The sequence below is a fragment of the Lampetra fluviatilis genome, chromosome 12 (genome assembly GCF_964198595.1).
Source record: "Lampetra fluviatilis chromosome 12, kcLamFluv1.1, whole genome shotgun sequence".
In the NCBI taxonomy this organism is placed as follows: domain Eukaryota; kingdom Metazoa; phylum Chordata; class Hyperoartia; order Petromyzontiformes; family Petromyzontidae; genus Lampetra; species Lampetra fluviatilis.
Genome location: NC_136286.1, coordinates 12,990,062 through 13,010,810, shown reverse-complemented (window position 1 = coordinate 13,010,810; position 20,749 = coordinate 12,990,062). Strand labels below are relative to the sequence as shown.

General features: G+C 43.3%; 1 protein-coding gene across 5 annotated transcripts in view; it reads left to right on the top strand.

Annotated features, from left to right (window-relative positions):
• Window positions 1-20,749, top strand: part of KCNIP2 (potassium voltage-gated channel interacting protein 2) — a 362,371-nt gene that overhangs the window by 176,668 nt on the left and 164,954 nt on the right. Inside the window, exon 1 of one of the 5 annotated variants that reach the window (XM_078861683.1) lies at window positions 6,262-6,443. The exons of the other annotated variants lie outside the window; for them this stretch is intronic. Within the exon in view, the coding sequence (XP_078717809.1) occupies window positions 6,320-6,443 (124 nt within the window). The 5' untranslated portion in view covers window positions 6,262-6,319. Of the gene's footprint in view, window positions 1-6,261; window positions 6,444-20,749 lie in introns of those variants that run through there. 5 annotated transcript variants of the gene reach the window in all.

The following is a 20,749-nucleotide window of genomic DNA, read 5'->3' as shown; positions in this document are numbered from 1 at the left end:
TATTTACGCTATCAGTAGGCACACACCCATTCCTACTATAATGAGCCAAGAATGTCTGTTTGTGTGTAACGCGCGTGACGTCACTCCACATGCCGCACCCCCCCCCCCATCATGAATATTCATGAGCGGGTGGATTTTTGACACTCACGCAGAAGAAGGTCGAGCGGAAAGACATTTTTTTCGCAAATTCGCTTTAGGTTTCACGTTTCTTTATTGAAAGTGAATCTAATAAATAATTATACGCAGCAACAAAGTGGATTTGGTGTCTTTATTTATTTCTTCAGCCCTTGAGACAAAAGGTAAGTCTCATTTATGCTTCTACATTCTGGTAAAATAGACATTTCTGGATAATTTTCCAGATGTCGTATCGAATTCAGATGTATGTCAACCCCGGCGACCGAAAGCAGAAGAGAATAAAGTATTAGAGCAGTGAATTTTAACAAATTGAAGTTATATACAGTGCTAAAGTGAACTGCAGTGAAGTGTTTGATGACATACTTTCGTGCAAGATTCACTGCCATTAAATTTACACAATATACAATTATACTCTGCAACATTTTTTCGTAAATATTACAGCTTCAGTCCTAGGACCGTGCAAACATGCGAGTTGTCTATAACAGTTGTTATCATGCACTCACTATTGCTTCCCTTTAACCAGTTGTGCCAAGTAAACACAGACAAAGATCCCCCGTATAGCGTTAACAAACTGTTGGGGCAAGTGTTGTTAGCGAGCACCTATGAAGGCCGGCACGGCACACGTGGGGGTGGGTGGCCGGCACGACGCCCGGCCGCCTTTGTCTCCCCCAGTGGCGATGTTTACACATAGCACCAGGCATTCATTTGAGGCTAAGTCGACCTAGAGGAGAGGCCCACAACCGGTTCAGATAATCGCCACGTGGTGTTGGCCGCGAGCGGGAATCGAACTGAGGTCCGCCGGGTTCGTAGCGCATCGTTGCGCTGACCGTTCCCCACACACGCGCACACATTGCACACGCGCATAACCAGACACACGCGCAACCCATGTGGCAGCGTTATTGCGTCGGGCGATAACCACAGGCACTATTTGAAGAGATTCCTTTTTTGGGAAAACATGCAAACGCAAAATTCTCCGTTGTCGCATTCCAGCGTGCTCGCGTTCAACAGAACTCTTGGGCTATCATTACAAGTCAGCAGCAGAAGCGCCGAGACATCTACCATTGCCCCCACCTCCCCACCACTGTTGTGGGTGATATATATTCCCCTTGATGCAGAATGCTTTTTGCGTTTCCACTGGTCTGGTCGCGGAGATAAAGACGCCCTATTAGACGCGCTGGCCCCCACACAGCGCCACCGGGCTCGCGGACGGATTTTGTCAAAGAGAAAAAAAAATGTGTGGGGGTCTCACTCTCTCACTCTCTCTCACTCTTTCACTCTCTCACTCTCTTACGCACGCCGGCTCCCTTTCCCGTGCATTTTCGCGTCGTGCAAAGACAAAAATCCCCCGTGTAGCCCCGTAACAGACTGTTGGGGCAAGTGCTGTTAACGAGTAGCACCGATGAAGGCCGGCACGGCACAAGTAGAGGGTGCGTGGCCAGCACCGCGACCGGCCGCCTTTGTCTCCCCAGTGGGGATGTTCACACACCGCGCCACGTACTCATTTGAGGCTGAGTCGACCTAGGCGGAAGCCCAGGACCGGTACAGATAATCGTCACCGGTGTTGGCCGTGAGCGGGAATCGAACTCAGGTCCGCCTGGTTCGTAGCGCAGCGTAGCGCTAACCCGCGACACCGCCTTCATAGGTGCTCACTAACAGCACTTGCCCAAAGTCTGTTAAGGTTATACGGGGGCCTTTGCCCCAGTTCCTCCGCCCTGCCGGCACACCCATGTATATGCTCAGCTGCGTGTGCGCTAAGTGTCTACCTGCAGTTGCAGCTGCTGGACAGCGGCCGGCACTGTGTCACTACACTAGTATTTTATTTTGACTTTCATTGCTGGTCTCACAGGAACGTGCACGCTAACAATCAACACAGTGGACAAAGCGTGATTGTGCCATGTTAGAATTATTAAACCTTTATTTTCGCAGACAAGATTTTTGACTAAAACTTGATTGTTATTCTGAAAATAATCATTTAACTATCCGCTATTCTTTGGTTCTTTTGATAAAGTCACGTAGATAGAAAAAATTAATGCAAATGAAATAATATAATATCTAGGTGACTTTATCGAAAGAACCAAAGAATATAAGTTCCTGCAGTCACGAAAGTTTTAAGTCGATTTAACTCTCCGCTCTCCATTGACTTCCACGAGCACAAGAACACTGCCAGTAAATGATGAGGGCTTCAGAAAGTACAAATGCGCTGCACTTTAGATGCGTCACTTGCTGCTATTCTCGACAGAAAGCCAGCCACAGCGAAGTGAATGAAAGGCAGCAGAGTACCATCAGTTCTTGCCCTTGACATCCTCGCCGTTATTTTCACAGCGTGCTCTCTCCCTAAAGAGTTCACGGGTTTGGCTACTTCTTCTTCTTCATCATCATCATCGTCCCTTATTGACGTTGAGGCCGGCCAATCTAGGACCAATGCCCACAGTGTGTTTTTGACTGCAGACAAATATCTTCAGCGTCGCTCACAGAGCCAGGCGGATCATTCGCGAGCCTGTGGGGGGAATGATTAAAAGTCGAGCCACTCAGGACCACACATTAACTCGGGTGGTGTACTTAATAAGTTCGGTTCGTTGATGGGGGTGAGGTCTTGCGAGTGAGACCCATGGCCATGATTTCGTATTGTACAACACGCACAGCGATGTCCAGGTCTGAGAATCAAGGTCACCTGCGCTAAATCCGAATGAAGCTACGATTTAAATGCCTGGCTCTAAACAATTCGTAGAATACATGATCGACTTTGAACACATGTTCACTGCTTTAATATAAATGAGGTTTGCGTATTGATTGATTTTTTTTTTACTTATTTAATGTCTATGCTGCTTTAAAGCTTTTTAAAATTTTGCATTTATTTTTACGGGAATAAAACTACAGTGATATTTATCAGAGCATTATTATTAAGATGTAACAGAAGATGAACCAAATCAAACCAATTTGTGAATTTGAAAAGTAACGATTATGCATAACAATGTTGAAATGCTGCTTACTTTAACATATTGCTTTATAAAAAATAATATTTTAACCCTTGGCCGAAGAAGAGGTTTTCATTCAACAACCTAACAAACAACATTGTTGATCAAATTAAGGTGAAGAATAGGCCATAACCCTTTCACTCATGATATTGTCGATGGAAATGCTCCATGTATTTGCTTTGCTTTAAATCCACGCCTGCCTTGAGCTACTTGAAATAAACATCAACCAAAGAATAATTCCTGCAGTCACGAAAGCTTCAAATCAAGAATAAACAGCTGTTCAACTGCACGTGCAAACGCTGAAACAAGGCGACCAAAATGAATGCAGTTACATTCGTAACGACTAAAACCCGTTCAGGCTGTTATTTTGGTCTGTTACGTCCTTGTACCTGTGTGGATGTGAACGTGAACAAAATCCGTACCCGAAAGAAAAACACTTGTGCTTACATGAGCGTTTGAAAAAAAGAAAGATGCGCTCGTGAAAGATGCAGCGAATTTCCACATCGCCGAACGGACGTTGCAAAGGGCACGCGTACGTCCGAGGCAAAGGGCTTCTTGACTCTCTGCAGGCAACGGGCGATCCGATTGCGTGCATCACTCCGAGAAAATGTCTCATTGAGAGACGCCACTTTGTGTCGGCACGGTTGTGAATTGCTATTTGTAGCGTTGCAACAGGAGTGCAAACGTCACCCTTCTAAATTGAGTTGGTCGATGCATTCGTTTATTTTCTAGATATGTTGTGCTAAATAGTGGACCGGTTTAAAAACGTGTAAATGTTACACCGCACTGTATTGTGATTCGGTGTGCTTCATGCCAATTGAGGATTGATCTCATCAGAAGCACGAATGACGATTGGGGTAGCAACTCGATTAGTGAGGAGGCAGAAAGAAAGAAAAGGGGAACGTGACAAGTTCAAGTTGGGACTTGAGATAAGACGAGTGATATACATTTATTTTATCACTCATCAAAAAGCCACTAAGTTGCAAGATATGGCTAAAATAATGTCACCATATCTAACCGTACAATACGAAATGTACATGCTGTTTGGTATGAGAAAACTTAAGACAAAATGTCTGTTCCATTAAATGTATTAACTAATACCAGAATAAATGCCATCAAATTAGTATACATTAATTTTAGCAGACCTGTTGTAGTTGTAGCAAAAAATATATTTTATAGGGAGGTACAAACAACAACTACTGCATAAAATAATCATAATTTTTCGTAAATAGGGTTTAACATTGACCTAAAACAGCAGTGTTGGCACAGTCATGCAAAATGTAATTCCTCCCACGAATACTCAACTTTATGTTTATCATTCGATTTTGTGCCAGTTATATGGTCTCTAAGCAGCAGCCTTCCATTGAAGAGGATTTACAGATTAGATCAAATGAACACAACTCAGCAATAATACTCGGCAATAATTCCCAGGCCATAACAGTTATTGAAACACGTGGCATGATTACCAAAACCAACATCCATTTTTAGCCCATTGATGTCATGCATATATTACATTTTACAGCACAGTATTATATTAACCCCTTTACAGTGCCTAACCAAGTAATACCACTCAATATAATAATAATAATAATATTCAAGCATCAGCCATGATCAATCCTTTTACCTAAGCCATCGTCATCCTTCATGGTCCTGCGAAGCGACGAACCATCGAGCGCCCCGTACACGAGCTGATTTCAATCGTCCCATCTCAGCTGTGGAGTCATCACGGGCGTATTCCCGCCTTTGGCTGCCACTCCGTCCTTAGTCTTGATCACTGCCCGTCATCATTCTAGCAAAGTGTCCTGGCGGCGAAGCATATTACTTTTCTAAACAGTCAATGCTATGTATTTTTCGATTTAAAGCTTTCGTGACTGCAGGGATTCATCTTCTTGGTTCTTTCGGTAACGGCACGTAGAAGGGAAATTATAAAATAATAAAAATAAAACATCATAAAATAATTCTCACGACGTTTCGGCCACAACGCAAGCAGCCGTCCTGCAGCCGTCCTGCTTGCGTTGTGGCCGAAACGTCGTGAGAATAATTGTATTTTTATTAATTTATCATTTCCCTTCTACGTGACTTTAGCGAAAGAACCAAGAAAATGCTATGTATGTATATTCTTTGGTTCATTCGGACGCTTGTGTTGCGCCCGATGCGTCGTGATTTATTCTATTTTATACCTACGTGACTTTACCGAAAGAACCGAAGAGTATGGATTCCTGCAGTCACGGAAGCTTCAAATCTAGATTGCTACGTACGTGTGGACTTCTTTCGGACGTTACGTTGCCAGCTGTGCTAATCAGAGGTGCGAGGGATGTTTTTTTTTAAATTCCTGATCCATGCTGTTTCTCTTTCTGTCTCTCGATGTCATTCCACCGGTGATGAAGTTATCAGTAATCTTAAATGCATTACAGTATATGTATCCGTAATATATACATACCAAATCACGTATTCTTTGGCATGTAATCAAAATGTCAAGTTGCTGACTTTAATTATTGTATTATTCAGTTACCTTCAAGTTCGCCTCTCCAGTACATGATAGATTGTGAATATTATGCATGTGAGTATTATAAGTATATTCAGAACATGAAAATAAATCTCTGTTGCCATTAAAAATAGCCACACGCTTTAAGTTCCTTTGTACACACTTAATGGATTTAATTGTATAATACAAATTGCGTTTGTACGTGTATATACTACAATATATGTGATGTGAATTTGAGTTAAATACACAACAGATGCCAAAAAAGCGAATTTGCCAGTTGGCAACGTATCGACATGATTCTCTGCCGAGTGATGCAAACAGAGTCAAAACAATCTCCCTTTAGGTAAAACCGATAAACTGCCAGCTGCCGGTGGGAGTTTTAGCCGGTGGATTTCACAATTTCGTTCTCCGTTGAGAAGCTTTGCAAACGTGTGCAGTGTTTTGTGGGGAAAGTAAGTAAGCGAGAGAGGAGTGGGTGGCTGAGTGGGTGGCTGAGGGGGTGTTGCGGTGTGTGTGTTGGGTAGCAGGGTGGGTGGGACAGACGGGGACATTTAGTCCTGGGTCGCTTGCAAACGTAATACAATGCGTGAGAGCCGACTCGTGGGTGTCGTCTGCGTGTGCGCGTGAGAGAGGGGGGGAGAGAGAGAGAGACGGGGTGTGTGGGATTCCAAGCGACGTGGGGCTCTTTCTCGTCGCCACCCCTCCAGCCGCCTTTGCCGTCAGCATGGATTTCAACATCTTCAAGTCGGAGGGGCTTCTCGTGGCGGGGCTCAATGTCCTCATTATTGTGGGACTCTATCGCGTTCTGAGAAAATGCAGAATCTTCAGGAAGAAAAAGAGACCAACAGGTTTGCGGACATCGCATTACGTTGTTAGGATTCGGTCTCGATCGCTACTATCGTGTGCGCGCTGTGTCCGGCCCCCGCGCAATTATTCCGTGATATCCGTTTGTCTTTAACATCTTCACCGCCGGGTGCGGGTTTCTGCACGAGTGGAGCGTTTCCTTTTATGCCAAAGCAGTGCTGTGATTATTGCTTTTTAATTGTTGCAACCTGAATCTCCGTACGTTTATTTTTACCTCCATCCGTGGTGTGTGCAAATTTAAAACAACCGAAAAATAATGTCACGACAGCTGAATGTCATACTCTTAGCATGTGCATATATATGGCAATGTGTCTATAATGTGTGTACTTGCATTTTAATAATATGTGCATGTGCGATTTAAAATGTAGGGAACTCAACACTGATCAATTGCTCCATGGTGTATAGAATCGACTGTACTAAAGTCATGGCGCCTCTACCTGGGGGTTGTATCCCTGTGATTTGAGAGTTAAACTACTCTGCAGGTCACAACATCACTGTCAACAAGGCTTCAGCATATAAATAGTGGCACTGTGTTTAGTTCGTTGTCCTATCCCCACACCTCCGATTAACACGGTTGACAACGTATGCTGCGAAAGACGTTCAACATACGTACATTCAAGCTTAAATAGCGTTTTTGGAATGATTTCAAAATTCATAAACCAGGGTACACTGTAACATTAAAATGATTGGTTTGGAATTTGAGTGCACACAATGACGACTTAATCCGGATTCACTTTGTTGCAATTGCATAAAGGCACATTCATTTGTGTTTCCTCTTTGACACTCGTTTTCTGAGTTATTGTAATAAGTCACGAATCCACAGACATCTCTTTGGTTAGAACAACGCATACGAGGATGGGTGGTCAGCACGGTTTTTATTAAAAATGCAACACATTTGGTGATTTTAAAGTAGTTGAAAACAACACAAAGAACCAATTACAATATATTTATTGAAGTGGCCATAAAATTCAAACTACAGTTTAATACTCACGTTCATTTGAAGTGAACCCATAAAAAAACGATACTTCTTCACCATTAAACTCATTTATGTATGAAGCATAACGTTCTAAAGTTCCATATTATTTACAAATAATGAACTGATGACTGGAACATTATTATTATTACGATGCTTGTTTACCCAGCAAAGCCTCTCTGAGTCTCAAGAATCTCTTCCAGGAAGATCCTGCGAGGTTTTCACAGGAGGGGGCGATTGATGCTGTGTGTCACCCTAATTGAGTACATCTCAGGTAATCTTTCGCCATTTTGGACGTTTGACCAGTCCCAGTGACACGTTGTAAGTGTTTCAGCTTTGGGAGGAAACTGAAGAACCCACAAGAACAGGGGGAGAACGTACAAACTTTGCACAGAAAGCTGCCCGAGTCGGGAAGCGAACCCAGACCCTTCTATGAGGCATACGTGTTACCACTGAACCAACTTGCCGCTCTGAGTTATCATTAAGTCAAAGAATGATCAATTCTATTTCCGGGAAGTCCTCACTCAATACTTTTTCAGGAGTCTGAAGACTTTTTTCAAGAGGGCCTTGCATCGGGGAGTTTGGCCAATTCCATTCATGAGTGGTTGTCACCCGATGTCTGGTCAGCTTTCTAGTTAGCCGAAAGTTGTGGTCCATGGGGATGGCTATGTATCACCGGTCAAACGCGGTTGGAAGAAGGCCTCCACAAGCTGCCACGTCTCACGATGCTGCGATGTAACAATGCACCTTGCACCCGCAAATCAGCTTGGTTTATCGCTCCAACTCATCGCGTATGCATCCCATTAAAGTTCTGTCACTCCGTGATCATCTGTTCCCATTGGCCACCATATCTTCTTGTATGTATGTTTAACACGTAGGCTTTCGCGACCAATATTATTCATAATATAGTTTTTTTTGGGTCAGATCGCGTTATTTATAAATGTGTTCGTAACCCTCCACCACCCGACACGGCCAAACAGTAAAAATGTGTCACGTTTTTCAAAGGACAAAATAATTCACTTCTTTAGCCCACTGGTGTGTTGGAGAGAGAATCAACAGCATTTAAAATTTGAGTAGTCCGACGTTTCGCTGGTAATTCCATCCAGCTTCATCGGGCAAGTTTGGTGAAGCTCTCCTGTTGCTCCCGGCCTTAAATAGAGCAGCAGCAGGGCGACGTCATCATTTTAATTCAATCTGGTGCAGTGATTCGAGGCGAAGAGGGGGAGGGTATTGTAATTATATAGATTGGTAATCATTCAATTGTATGTATGTTGAACTTCTTTCGCACCGTACGTAGCCAACCGTGCTAATCGGAGGCGATGTGTGTCTTGCCCAAGCTCACTAACTTGTTTAAAAAAAAACAGTTTGAATGATGTATTTAACCCGCCTATGCTGTCTAATCCACGTGCAAGCTCTTGTTGTCTGCCAATGTAATGCCAAGAAAGCGTCTGTCCATCTGCCCATGCTTCTCTGCGTGCTTCACGGGTTTCGTTCTAACAGTGGAGTGCATGAAAGGAGTGGGCTGAAAAAGGGGGCCGCAATTATTGTGCATTCACAACAACATTAACCGTAACGTTTCTTGCATTCTATCAGGGCAGTTCTGATATTGAGCTCATTTTATTTTAAACAGGCACTTGTGATTCATTGCTCGGGTGAAAATCCCAGCTATACGCTGCGATAAACACTGTACGGTGAATTCGCCCTCTGAACACTGTTCAATGTAGGCGACACTTATTGTTGGCTGGGAAGACTTTTTAAAGTCTAGTAGGGTTTTTTTTGCAGCCAGCAAGATGATTGCAGAGGTTCTACGCTTCTCATAAAGTGTCACTGCCAACCAACTTATCTTGGTGGATTTAGAGAAATGTCAAAATCACGTGTAGTATATTCTCGACTTCAAAAAAAACCTCCTCACGACAATAAGCTAACCGGTGTACATTTGGACGTTTGGCCAATACCATTAATGAGTGTTTGCCATGTGGGGGTAAATTGGGAGTGCCCAGAGACAACCCCACACGTGTGAGCTGATGATGACCCCCAGCACTGCCACCTCTTGGCCAGCTCACAGCCCCAAGATGTCGTCAATCGTGCGTAGGCATCATCATGCAAGCACTGTGCACTAGGCATGTGGGTGTACGTAAGTTTGGCAGTAGTTTCTAAACGATTGGTATGCTGTCGAAGTACTTGGAATTAATTTATAAAAAATCTCGTGTGTACCGTACGTTTATTGTCGCCAGTCTCGCGTGAGGGCATTTGTCACTGAACAATGTGGCACTGGAGATGCGCCGAATGTTCTCCACGAGTCCTCTTTGAGTAGTACATGCAGAGGTACGTCTTTGAGTAATGCGCTTTTGCAAATGCTTTTGGAAAGTTTGGGCCATGTGCTGTGATATCAGCGCTCAAACCCGGCCACAGGCTGGCACGCCTTGAACTGGCGATATAAAACATGTCAGACCTTACCTGTTCACACCTACGAAGCACCAACTTTGAGATTAGCAACTTGCTGCAACGCATTTTAATTTATCCGCATCAGACGAGCTTAGCAATTCACTTCCTCGTGTCACACTTGGCCTGCTGTTTAGGTTGTACGTTTAAAAATGAAAAATGTCTTCCCCAATCTAATGCTTGATTTATGTCGTTGCATTTTTTTGTTGGCACGGTGTTAAAATAGAATATGAAAACACATCATTGGGGAGGGGGTGTGCATGTTGTGAGCTTGAGAATGGATGTGCATCAGGTGTGTGGGATGAAATGTCAATGTGACAGAATTCCATTAGCCCTCAGCAATGTTTTTTTGGCATGGTTGTATAAGTATAGTGGCTTTCTTCACTCTGATATGATTTTGTATACGTTTGCCTTCTATTTGATCAATATGAAACACATCCATCACCGCAAACCTTTTGTTTAAATAGGTTTACGATAATCTCATTTAGGTGTTTGAACGTGCGTGTGTGTCGGGAGCGGTTGTGCAGCAGTTAGCACGCTGTGCTACAAACCCCACGGCCCGAGTTTGATTCCCTCTCACGACCAACATCAGTAACAATTACCTGAATCAGTCGTGGGCCTCTTTTAGGTCGGCTCAGCCTCAAATAAGTACCTGATGTGATGTGTAAACATTGCCACTAGGGATACAAAGGTGGCCAGCTGTCGTGCTGGTCACCCACCCTCTCGTGTGCCGTGCCAGCCTTCGTAGGTGCTTGCTAACAGCACTTTCCCCAAGAGTCGGTAAAGGCTATATGGGGGATCTTTGTGTTTGCATTGGACGTGTGCGGATAGGAAAGTATCTGAACCGTCAAGTGAGCAGTATGTAAAACAAATGATTGAAGCACCAGGGGTAACAATGGATCACAAAGGAAGTCACAGATATCAATGGCATTGTCAGAAATTCAATATCCTTGGATATAAATATAGAAAGACAAGATCAATACAAATGCGATACAAATGCGATATCGCAATATAATTGATATCGCAATATAATTGCATTCAATTTTAGGTGTAATATTTATTTTTGACTCGATCACTAATGACTGTTTTCCACTGCATTGGAATGTTGATGCTAAATTCCACAGCAGGAACTGCTGCTTTACGCCGCTACGTGTGCACACATATCCCAGGGCATAGCTACGCGCACATTTTGACGTGAAAATAATGTTTCATATAATGGTAAAACATTGATTCTTTAACAATGTTCATGAATATTAATTACCTTGTCAGTCATTGGGGTTGTTTGACCATAAATTTCGATTTAAAGCTTTCGTGACTGCAGGGATTCATCTTCTTGGTTCTTTCGGTAAAGTCACGTAGAATGGAAATAATAAAATAATAAAAATAAAACATAATAAAATAATTCTCACGACGTTTCGGCCACAACGCAAGCAGCCGTCCTCTGGTGGAGAACATGTCTGTCGAGAAGACAGTCTGACAGACCTGTTCTCCACCTGAGGACGGCTGCTTGCGTTGTGGCCGAAACGTCGTGAGAATTATTTTATTATGTTTTATTTTTATTATTTTATTATTTCCATTCTACGTGACTTTACCAAAAGAACCAAGAAGGTTGTTTGACCATACTTCACCACGTTGGGTTGGTGAAGGTGGGCTCAGCACTGGATTGGACAGGACTCACGGCTGACGTCAGCCATGGCTTTAAGTGGAACGCAGTCGTCGTGGTTCAAAGTGAAGCACATACTCCACCACTTCGATTCACACGGTTGGCTACACGCGCTGCAAAAGCAGTTCAACGTACTTACATGCACTCCACTCTATTATAAATGCCATGCATATCTTGACTTATCAAATCATTTTATCCGTTTCAACGTCTTATTTTAATTTACAGAAGGTGTGGAGTGACGACTGCACTACATTTGAATGTTCACTGTTATGATTATGAATCAAACGAAAGTGTGAAAATAAAAGCCCATCAGTCAAAAACGCCATCATGCCGGTTTGTCTTTGAAATCATTATTTTTCCATAATCTTTGAAAATCTGCGAATGCAAATTAAACTCTGAAAAACACACGTTGACGAATTGCAGAATGAGCAGATAATTTCATGCTGGTGGCTTCTATAATAGACCAAATGCGCTGATTACTACAGCCCATGCACTGCTAGTTTATAGCCCTCTCTGACCATTTGTTTGGCTATTGCGAATAATGTATTGTATCGGAGTGTGAACGCAACCACTCGCTGCAGATGCAACAACATGAGCTAGCGACGCAGCTGTGGAAGTTTCATGTGCACGCACAATGGATGTAGAGTTTATAATGAAATCTGATTGTTTGCGACGTAGATGATTTTACCGAGACAGAAAGACAAGTACCGGTGTGGCCCCTGCTATGCTTGTTCACATTCTTGTACTGCAAAAATAATAATTTCATTTTATATATAGCGTGATTCATGCAATTTCACACCAGAACGCTGCACATCAATTATCCAGTTTCCGTACACAGATAATACAAAAACAAAACCGCCCACTAAATAAATAAATCCGTTTGGTCTCCATTCCCCAGATAACAATCCCAACATTTCGCCGACATTTACGACAACCTTCACTGGAGGGGTGGTGGAGTGACAACAAAGTTACGAGCCAGTTGGACAATAATGTAAATGCCTCTTTTCCAGCGTATGCCAGCAAGCAAGGTACCTATTTTGTGATGGAGAACATGCATCTCCAGAGGTTCACAGCATTCCTCTAAGGGGGGGGGGGGGCGTGGTGTACGCCATGACCTGGGGCTCATGACAAAAGAGGTCAAACAGCACTGATTCAGGGACGGCCCTGGCATTTCACGAAGCATCCCTCGCGGGAGGCGCATAAAGCGACGAATGGCTGCCGATCTGTCAGGGCCGCCTTTGTTATCTCTGTGACGATGTGCCCAGAGGTACAGAGGTGCCTCCCCGTGTCCTGTGAAGTCGCTGCCGTCCCTCCATGCCCCTTTGCGCTGTTGACTTTAGTGGGGGGAAAACATCTTTAGGGTTCTTTTACTATCGGTACTTTCTGATCTCGCCAAGGAGCTTAAACAATAACGCGAACTCCGATCATCCTCGCAGCGGCATTGGCTGGCCATTGAACAAAAACGGGCAATGGATCGCGCGCTTTCAGATGCACTTCTGCGACCGTCTGGAACACTCTTCCTTCAGATATTAGGAAGCCACTGGAACTAGGTACTTTTAAATCTTGATTGAAAACTCATTTATTGAGAACTGCTTTTGGTGTTTAGTTCGTTGTCTTTCCCGCGCACCTGCGATTATCACGGTTGGCTGCGTACGGTGCGAAAGAAGTTCAGCATACATACAACACAACACGTGGTAGGATATCATGGCAGGATATTAGGAAATGTAAAGAACATACCCTACTCTACATCAATCTGCCCTTGTGACACTGCGTTTAGATCGAGGTTGAGAGACAACTTGGAACATAATCCCTCTGGAGTCAATCAAATGACTACCATTTTATGGTAAGTAAACAGCGGAAAACGGCTTCTTCCATAGGGATGTGGAATTTACAAGACCACCAACATAAATGGGCGTTGCCCCATGTGGACGTTCTAAGCGGCAGTCACCGATAACGACTTTTCATGCAATTTTGGGCAGAAACAAGTGGCCAATCGCAAAAAGCTGAGCTTTTCAGATTCACATTTTGTTGGCAATAGCAACCAATGAAGTTAGCAGCACTGTGACTCTGGTGATCTGTGGCTGTGCTGCTGACAGTGGACACGTCCAACAGATACACATGCGCCTTGATGTATCTGTTGCACGTGCAAAGTCCAGTTCGCATCTGGTGGGAAGCTGCATCGGGCAGTGAGTGACAGCAGTGTGGGCGTAGGAGGGAGACACGTGTGCCCTGCACACACACAGCCACAGATCTGGGCTATCCAATTAAGAAATCAATTACTCTACTGATTAATTATCATCAGCCGCCGTCAGGACGCCAGGTGCGACTTGTAGGTGATTCTCTGCCTTCTGGGGGCCGGATGTCAGGGCGTTAGCCATTTTTCAAAAGGAACCTGGGTTAATCGATGACAAAAAAACACAATTGTTTTTTTAATCCAATTTAATCGAATTGAATACTCATCCCGCCTCCACACGGACAGTCTTCCGCTCGCCCTTCTGCCCCATCCCTCACGCTCCCCGAAAAATGTACGACCCTGCCACTGCTGAACGTGGGAGCCGTGGAGACGGCCCCTCTCGCGATGTCAATGGCGCTGCCAGGGGCAGCTGCACATGGCAGCCGAAGCAGACTGCAGGAGCGAAACCATCATGGCAGTGGTGTAGTGACTACATTATCAGTGGTGTAGTGACTACATTATCAGTGGTGTAGTGACTACATTATCAGTGGTGTAGTGACTACATTATCAGTGGTGTAGTGACTACATTATCAGTGGCGTAGTGACTACATTATCAGTGGCGTAGTGACTACATTATCAGTGGCGTAGTGACTACATTATCAGTGGTATAGTGACTACATTATCAGTGGCGTAGTGACTACATTATCAGTGGCGTAGTGACTACATTATCAGTGGTGTAGTGACTACATCATCAGTGGTGTAGTGACTACATTATCAGTGGTGTAGTGACTACATTATCAGTGGTGTAGTGACTACATTATCAGTACTATGGGAACCTCATTTGCCAGTAAAAATATGATAATTGGTTCTTTACCCTTCTATCTGGCAACAAAACTGACACCTTTTTACAAGGAGTCATGTTTGAATAGACCGCAATACCTGCAGTCATCATACAAACAAAAGAACATAACTCTGATAATGTGCACTGTCCTTGAAGTTGAAGGTGTGGACCAATCAACTTCAAGGACAGTGCACATTATCAGAGTTATGTTCTTTTGTTTGTATGATGACTGCAGGTATTGCGGTCTATTCAAACATGACTCCTTGTAAAAAGGTGTCAGTTTTGTTGCCAGATAGAAGGGTAAAGAACCAATTATTACATTATCAGTGGCGTAGTGACTACATTATCAGTGGTGTAGTGACTACATTATCAGTGGTGTAGTAACTACATTATTAGTGGCATAGTGACTACATTATCAGTTGTGTAGTAACTACATTATCAGTAGTGTAGTGACTACATCATCAGTGGTGTAGTAACTACATTATCAGTGGTGTAGTAAACTACATTATCAGTGGCGTAGTGACTACATTATCAGTGGCGTAGTGACTACGTTATCAGTGGCGTAGTGACTGGGGTCAATGCATGAGTACCTCTTTGTGGGGAAGTCAATGGTGGTTGTCGTATAGAAGAACTGACCCCCGTCATGAGAATGTGGATTGTCTACCACTGGTTCAGCGGCTATAGCCAGGAGTTGAGCAATGCCTCAAGATGGCTTAAGCAGGTAATCACTTTTTATTTTATTCTGAACAGCTAGACACATGGCTGGGACATCTCGTATTTTTGGATGTCCTAGTGTAGGCTTTGAACTAAACTCCACACACAATTCATCATGAATACAAGCTTGTGAGAAAAAAGTCACTTATATCAGGCACAATTGATTCACTGCACAATAACAGGAACAAGGTCATCACGGTATGTTCTTGGGAGTGCGTGCGGTTATGGAAAGCAAAGAATGTTTTTTTGCTATGGGATGCATTGTGAGGAGAAGCAGCTACTGTGCGTTGATATTTAAGTTGTCATTTAAATTGTGCGAGCTATCACTGAGCAGCAAGATGTTCTTAAAGTGTGGAATACACCTCTACAATGTGGCTGAGCTGATAAGGGCAGCATCGTGTTCGTTTGCTTGAATGACAACGGGTACCGTGCGTGTGGTGATGCCAGCTTCATCATGCCAACGGTGATCCCAGCGTGTTCATTACGTTTCAAAGAGGTATTTACACATTTCACGTTGCCAAGAGATAACACCATTTATCCTTCGCTTTTTTTATTTTGGTCACGCAAAAGTTGACCTCCCTCAGTCAAGCCAAAATGTATCCACGCGTAAAGCAGTGGTAGTGTCGAGGCAGTGTTCATCTTCGTAGGTGGCTCTGAGCCGTTGACCTTTACAGTTTTCTTTAGGAGGGAACAGTCGGTCCCATTGACTGAAAGTTTAATTTCATCTTGGCGTCTCGTCGAGTCCAGAAGTCCTCTTTGCCATCACCTTACGGCGGTGACTTGGCTGAGCTGTGGCCTGTCTGCTGCGTGTCACAGCGGTTTGTGATTCGAGCCCACGAGTCGCCCTTATTATACAGTACCGTACATTTGCAAACAAAACAACGTGCCGTCCACTTCACAGTGTACGTTAAAGATCCCGTGACGTTATTCAGGAAAGTGAATAGGTCACATGTCCTGGCGTCATGGTCCAAATTTGATAAATGACTCAAAATAATTAGTGAGTCATTAAAACAACCTCGCGTAGCACCATCGCCCACTACTGGTGGCTAAATGCTCATGTGTAGGCCGGTGTTGCGTCAACCTTTTGCCACACAGGGGCAGCTGCCACTGAGGGTCCCCTTGGCTCGACTGCAGCGGGGCACCCAGACTGGATGAGCTGAGATGTGAGGCACTTTGAGTTGTTGACGTATTGAAGTGCGAATCCTTCATTTACCAAGGCCAACTGTCCCCTTTATCAAGATCAAAGTCATCTTCTCCTCTCCCTAACTTCCCCCTTCAACCCAAACGAGAGAACCTCCCTTCCCCATAATCTTATCATTCAAATATCTTAATGTTTACACAGCTTTGATGCATTTTTGCTTTGAGACAGTTCATACATTGACATTGTATAGACTTTATATAAAGGGTTATTCATATTATTCACCACTTAGGGATGATGGGATTTTATGATTGATTTGGGATGTGTTTACACTTACAGCATCTGTGGTGTAGTACACACCGGTGAAGGATGAATACCCAAATTTAAATGAAGGTAACATTCATGAAATGTATTTACAAAGTACATGGAGACATTTCCTATACACATGATGAGCCACAGTTTAGATGACAATTCCATTCATCATTGTATTAAAGTACTCCATGACCGTGCATGCAGGCTTTGCTGGAGAGAATGTATTTGCCAACCAGCTCACGAAGGCTGGTTCACATCACTACAAACATTGCAGACTCAAAGTCAGTTCTGCAGAAAATTAATATTGTACCTTCCTCGGGAGTTTTTTTTTTACCAGCTTTCAATTAATGATTCATAATGATGACAGTGGACTGATGACCACTTCGGGCCACCATGTACCACCTGCCTTGAACTGCAAATGCACCACTGGGACACTAATTTCTAGCTGAGCCAACCTAAAAAAAAAACTCCATCGCCCACTATTGAAGTCAAATTTAAATATTAAACATCGCCTTTGGAGGCAATATTGGAGCCGAGAACACTGTGATGGCGGCTCGGTGTCTCTGGGTACATTGTGTGTACCACCATGAAATGGTGTTGTTTTGCTACATAATATCAATACACAAATTAATCCACCCGGAAGAAACACGTGATATGCCTGTATAATTAATAATTTAGAGAGAATGGGATGTTGCCGTGGTATGATAGTGAGCACACTGGACTTGCAATCCGATACAATATCCGGGCATAGCAGAAGAAACAATGGGGCAAGTTTTTTAAACATCTTCCCCCCCTCCCCCCCGTCTAAAAGCAGTATTAATGGGTGCACTACAGTGAGTCGATGGGCAGGTCATGTGTGGTGGGGCAAAGCGTGGGTCCTCTCACCTCTTCCAAGATGTCTGGCCAGCATTTGAAAAGGAGGCCAAACACCCTCTCGAGGAATCAGCTTTCGTGACTGCAGGAATTACTATTTGGTTCTTTCGGTAAAGTCACGTATAAAGATAAAATAATAAATTAAATACTAGTATACGACGTTTCGATTGCAACACAAGCAATCATCATCAGGTATAAATGAAATAGAAACACAAATCTAGTATACTCAGAAATGGAATGTAATACAACAGAGAGTCGGATAACATAACAGTCAACACCCTACCTGGTTGATTACATTCTTCCTGAGAATGCTAAATTTGAGAGAGAGAGATAAAGCACAGAACCAGAAACATATAGACAGACATATAAGCAGACAGATACCACAGAGATACGTTGGCACGCAGAGAAAACCACGTCTCTGTGTCGATGGGCTCTTTAACAGCTCCCTCCTAGTGGAGGCCGTTCTACCAGCAGTGCTGTGAACAAGCACTTTCAGGGCTGCACCGTTACCTCTCGTGTCTGCCGTATGACATTTCCCAAGAAAACACCAAACTTGGGAAACTACATCTCAAAAGTGATTGTAGTACAATTTGCATGGTGATATTTACACCGCCAAAAAAAATCACGAACAGTTACAGCCGTGTTTGTAAAATATCTTCCTCTTTCTCATTTGCGTTATAATGGCCAATTTTGCTGTGGTCTGTGCACAGGGCAAGGTTATCTTACTACATGTAACTACTACATGTAGCTACTACATGTAGCTACTACATGTAACTACTACATGTAGCTACTACATGTAACTACTACATGTAACTACTACATGTAGCTACTACATGTAACTACTACATGTAACACTGCTTTGATCCCACACCTTTCCTTGCTACCGTGAGGAAAGCGTGTGTGACATCGATAAGATAGGTACTTTTGGCTGCTCACGCAGTCATGTTTGCAGGCCAAGACCAAATAAGCAACTTATCTGTCGCAGTGAGAAACCACCAGTTCTACATTTGAATATATTATGTTTCGCCTATGATAATTTAATTTCAAAAATATATAAGGTAGCTTCAAATTATAATTTGTTCTGCCTGTCATCTTTGCAAGTAAAAAAAAAGTCGATGCAATTTGTTCCGTGAATGAACACGACAGAATATTTTTGTAAAAGTTTATTCAAATAATGCTCTCGTATTTGTTTTAATTCAATTAAATCGCATTTGTGTACATGATAATTGACAATAACAAATAACAGTTATAAAATGTGTATTGGAGTTGTTAGCGAATCCATTTATGGAATTTAAAATGGTCTGCACCTTTACTCAGCAATAAGTTATTTGCAGTAAAAACTCAAAATACTTTACAAATCGAAACCTATTGTGATCAAATGTGTACATCAATATTAAACAGGCATGAAATTGCACTTTTAAAATATTATTTTAGAACTTAAATCTGTTATTTTTACTAAATTGATTCACTCATGGAATACAATACAGCACGTACAATAGGTTTTAGATACAGAAAACAATCTGCTCAAATATTTGGTCACGTAATTTCGTGGCTGAACCCGAAATTCAATTGTGAATAAAATGTGTTAAATATAATAATTTGTGCACTTTTGAGTGCATTCAGAGGGTTTGTTTCATTACTCTTATTCAAGCCCACTGCAATTCTGCTGAACCTTGATTTGGACACCAGCTGCTTGTCAATTGTCAAAAACTCTTGCAGATTTCAAACGACAGCTGCACTTATTCTGAACAAATATTTTTTTTGCAAAAGTTTGACGAGGCTCATAAAATGTTTTGAATATTGGTCGTGAAAAGGCTTCTAGTCAATGTCTGTGTTGTAGCACTTCTGAGTTTTGAGGTGTGAGGCAATAATTTATATCAATTAATATTTGTAGGACTATTGACTTCGATGGAAATGCTGATATTATGTCGAAAGATGGTGCGGCAATGTCAACATCTGTTTTGAAATGTGGTCGCCAGACACGCGTGTTGCGTGCAGGTATTGCGTTACTGCTCCTAAGGTCATTAAAACACTCAATAGAAATGTGGCTGGGTGGCTCAGAGGTCACAGCGATGAGCTGGCACCGTGGGGATCCTGGAATCTAATCTGGACAGCTGGCTGCGATTATACCAGGTTCTCAAGTGTAATGAGTTGATGATGATACTCAGCCTGGTCACCAATGACTGCAGATGTCGTAACATCGCTAGATGTCAACAGACTGTGGGTGTAGTACTGGCCCTAGGGGAGCCGATGTGCGCTGAAAGATAGCGCGAGATGGTACCATGCTTTAAGTGAAATGCCGACCCTACAGGACAGGGTGTGTGCGGGTGCCAACCAAAGGATGAGGTTACGTGAGGCCATGGCATTCTGGTTGACCCGGGAGGACACGTGACCGGTTAAGTTGACAAAAGTGCCCCAAGAGGGGGCTAGGGGGGGGTGGTCACGTGATTGGGAACCAGATCCTTCCCGAGGATTATGGAAGGTGGGCGTGGCCAAGGGTGGAGCCGGCCTCGCCGCAGAGAATATAAGCCGGGTCTCGAGAGGGACCAGGGTTGTTGTTCATCCTGGAAGGAAACCTTCGTATATGTTCTCCATTCAACGAATCTCCAACACGTGGACCCGGGCCGAAGTCGTTGGTCCCGGTCCGTAGTAGCAGTTACGTAGTAACTAGTGTAGTTCGCCTGGTGGTCACCACCATAGGTTGTGATTCTGTTAAGGGGAAGTTACCCCGTGTGTTGGAACTGAATAAATGTGTTGCCTCCAAGTCTACGTCTGCGACTCGGTTGAACCCATTACACATGCAAGAAAAAACATTACATCAAATTTGGCACTTAATTTGCTTACATTGCGGCTGTGAGAATGAAAAGAATCAGTTTGGCTGCCACATGACAAATATTACTGTTGGTGACAGGATGGGAAAAGTGCTGCCCCCTCCAGTGTAGAGGTCACTTGAAGGGAACTCTGGTGTCCTCTTTCGTGGGCCATTCTCTACCGTGACGTTGTTGCAACCCTGAATGAATTCTTTATTTCATGACAGCAATAGCACAATCGGGATACGATTTGGCGAATAAAGGCAAACGCAGTCATTGTTACCATATTGAGTATTTGAGTTTATTGTTGAAGCCATTGAATGGCTTGCCATGTTACAGCGCTCTAGAAAT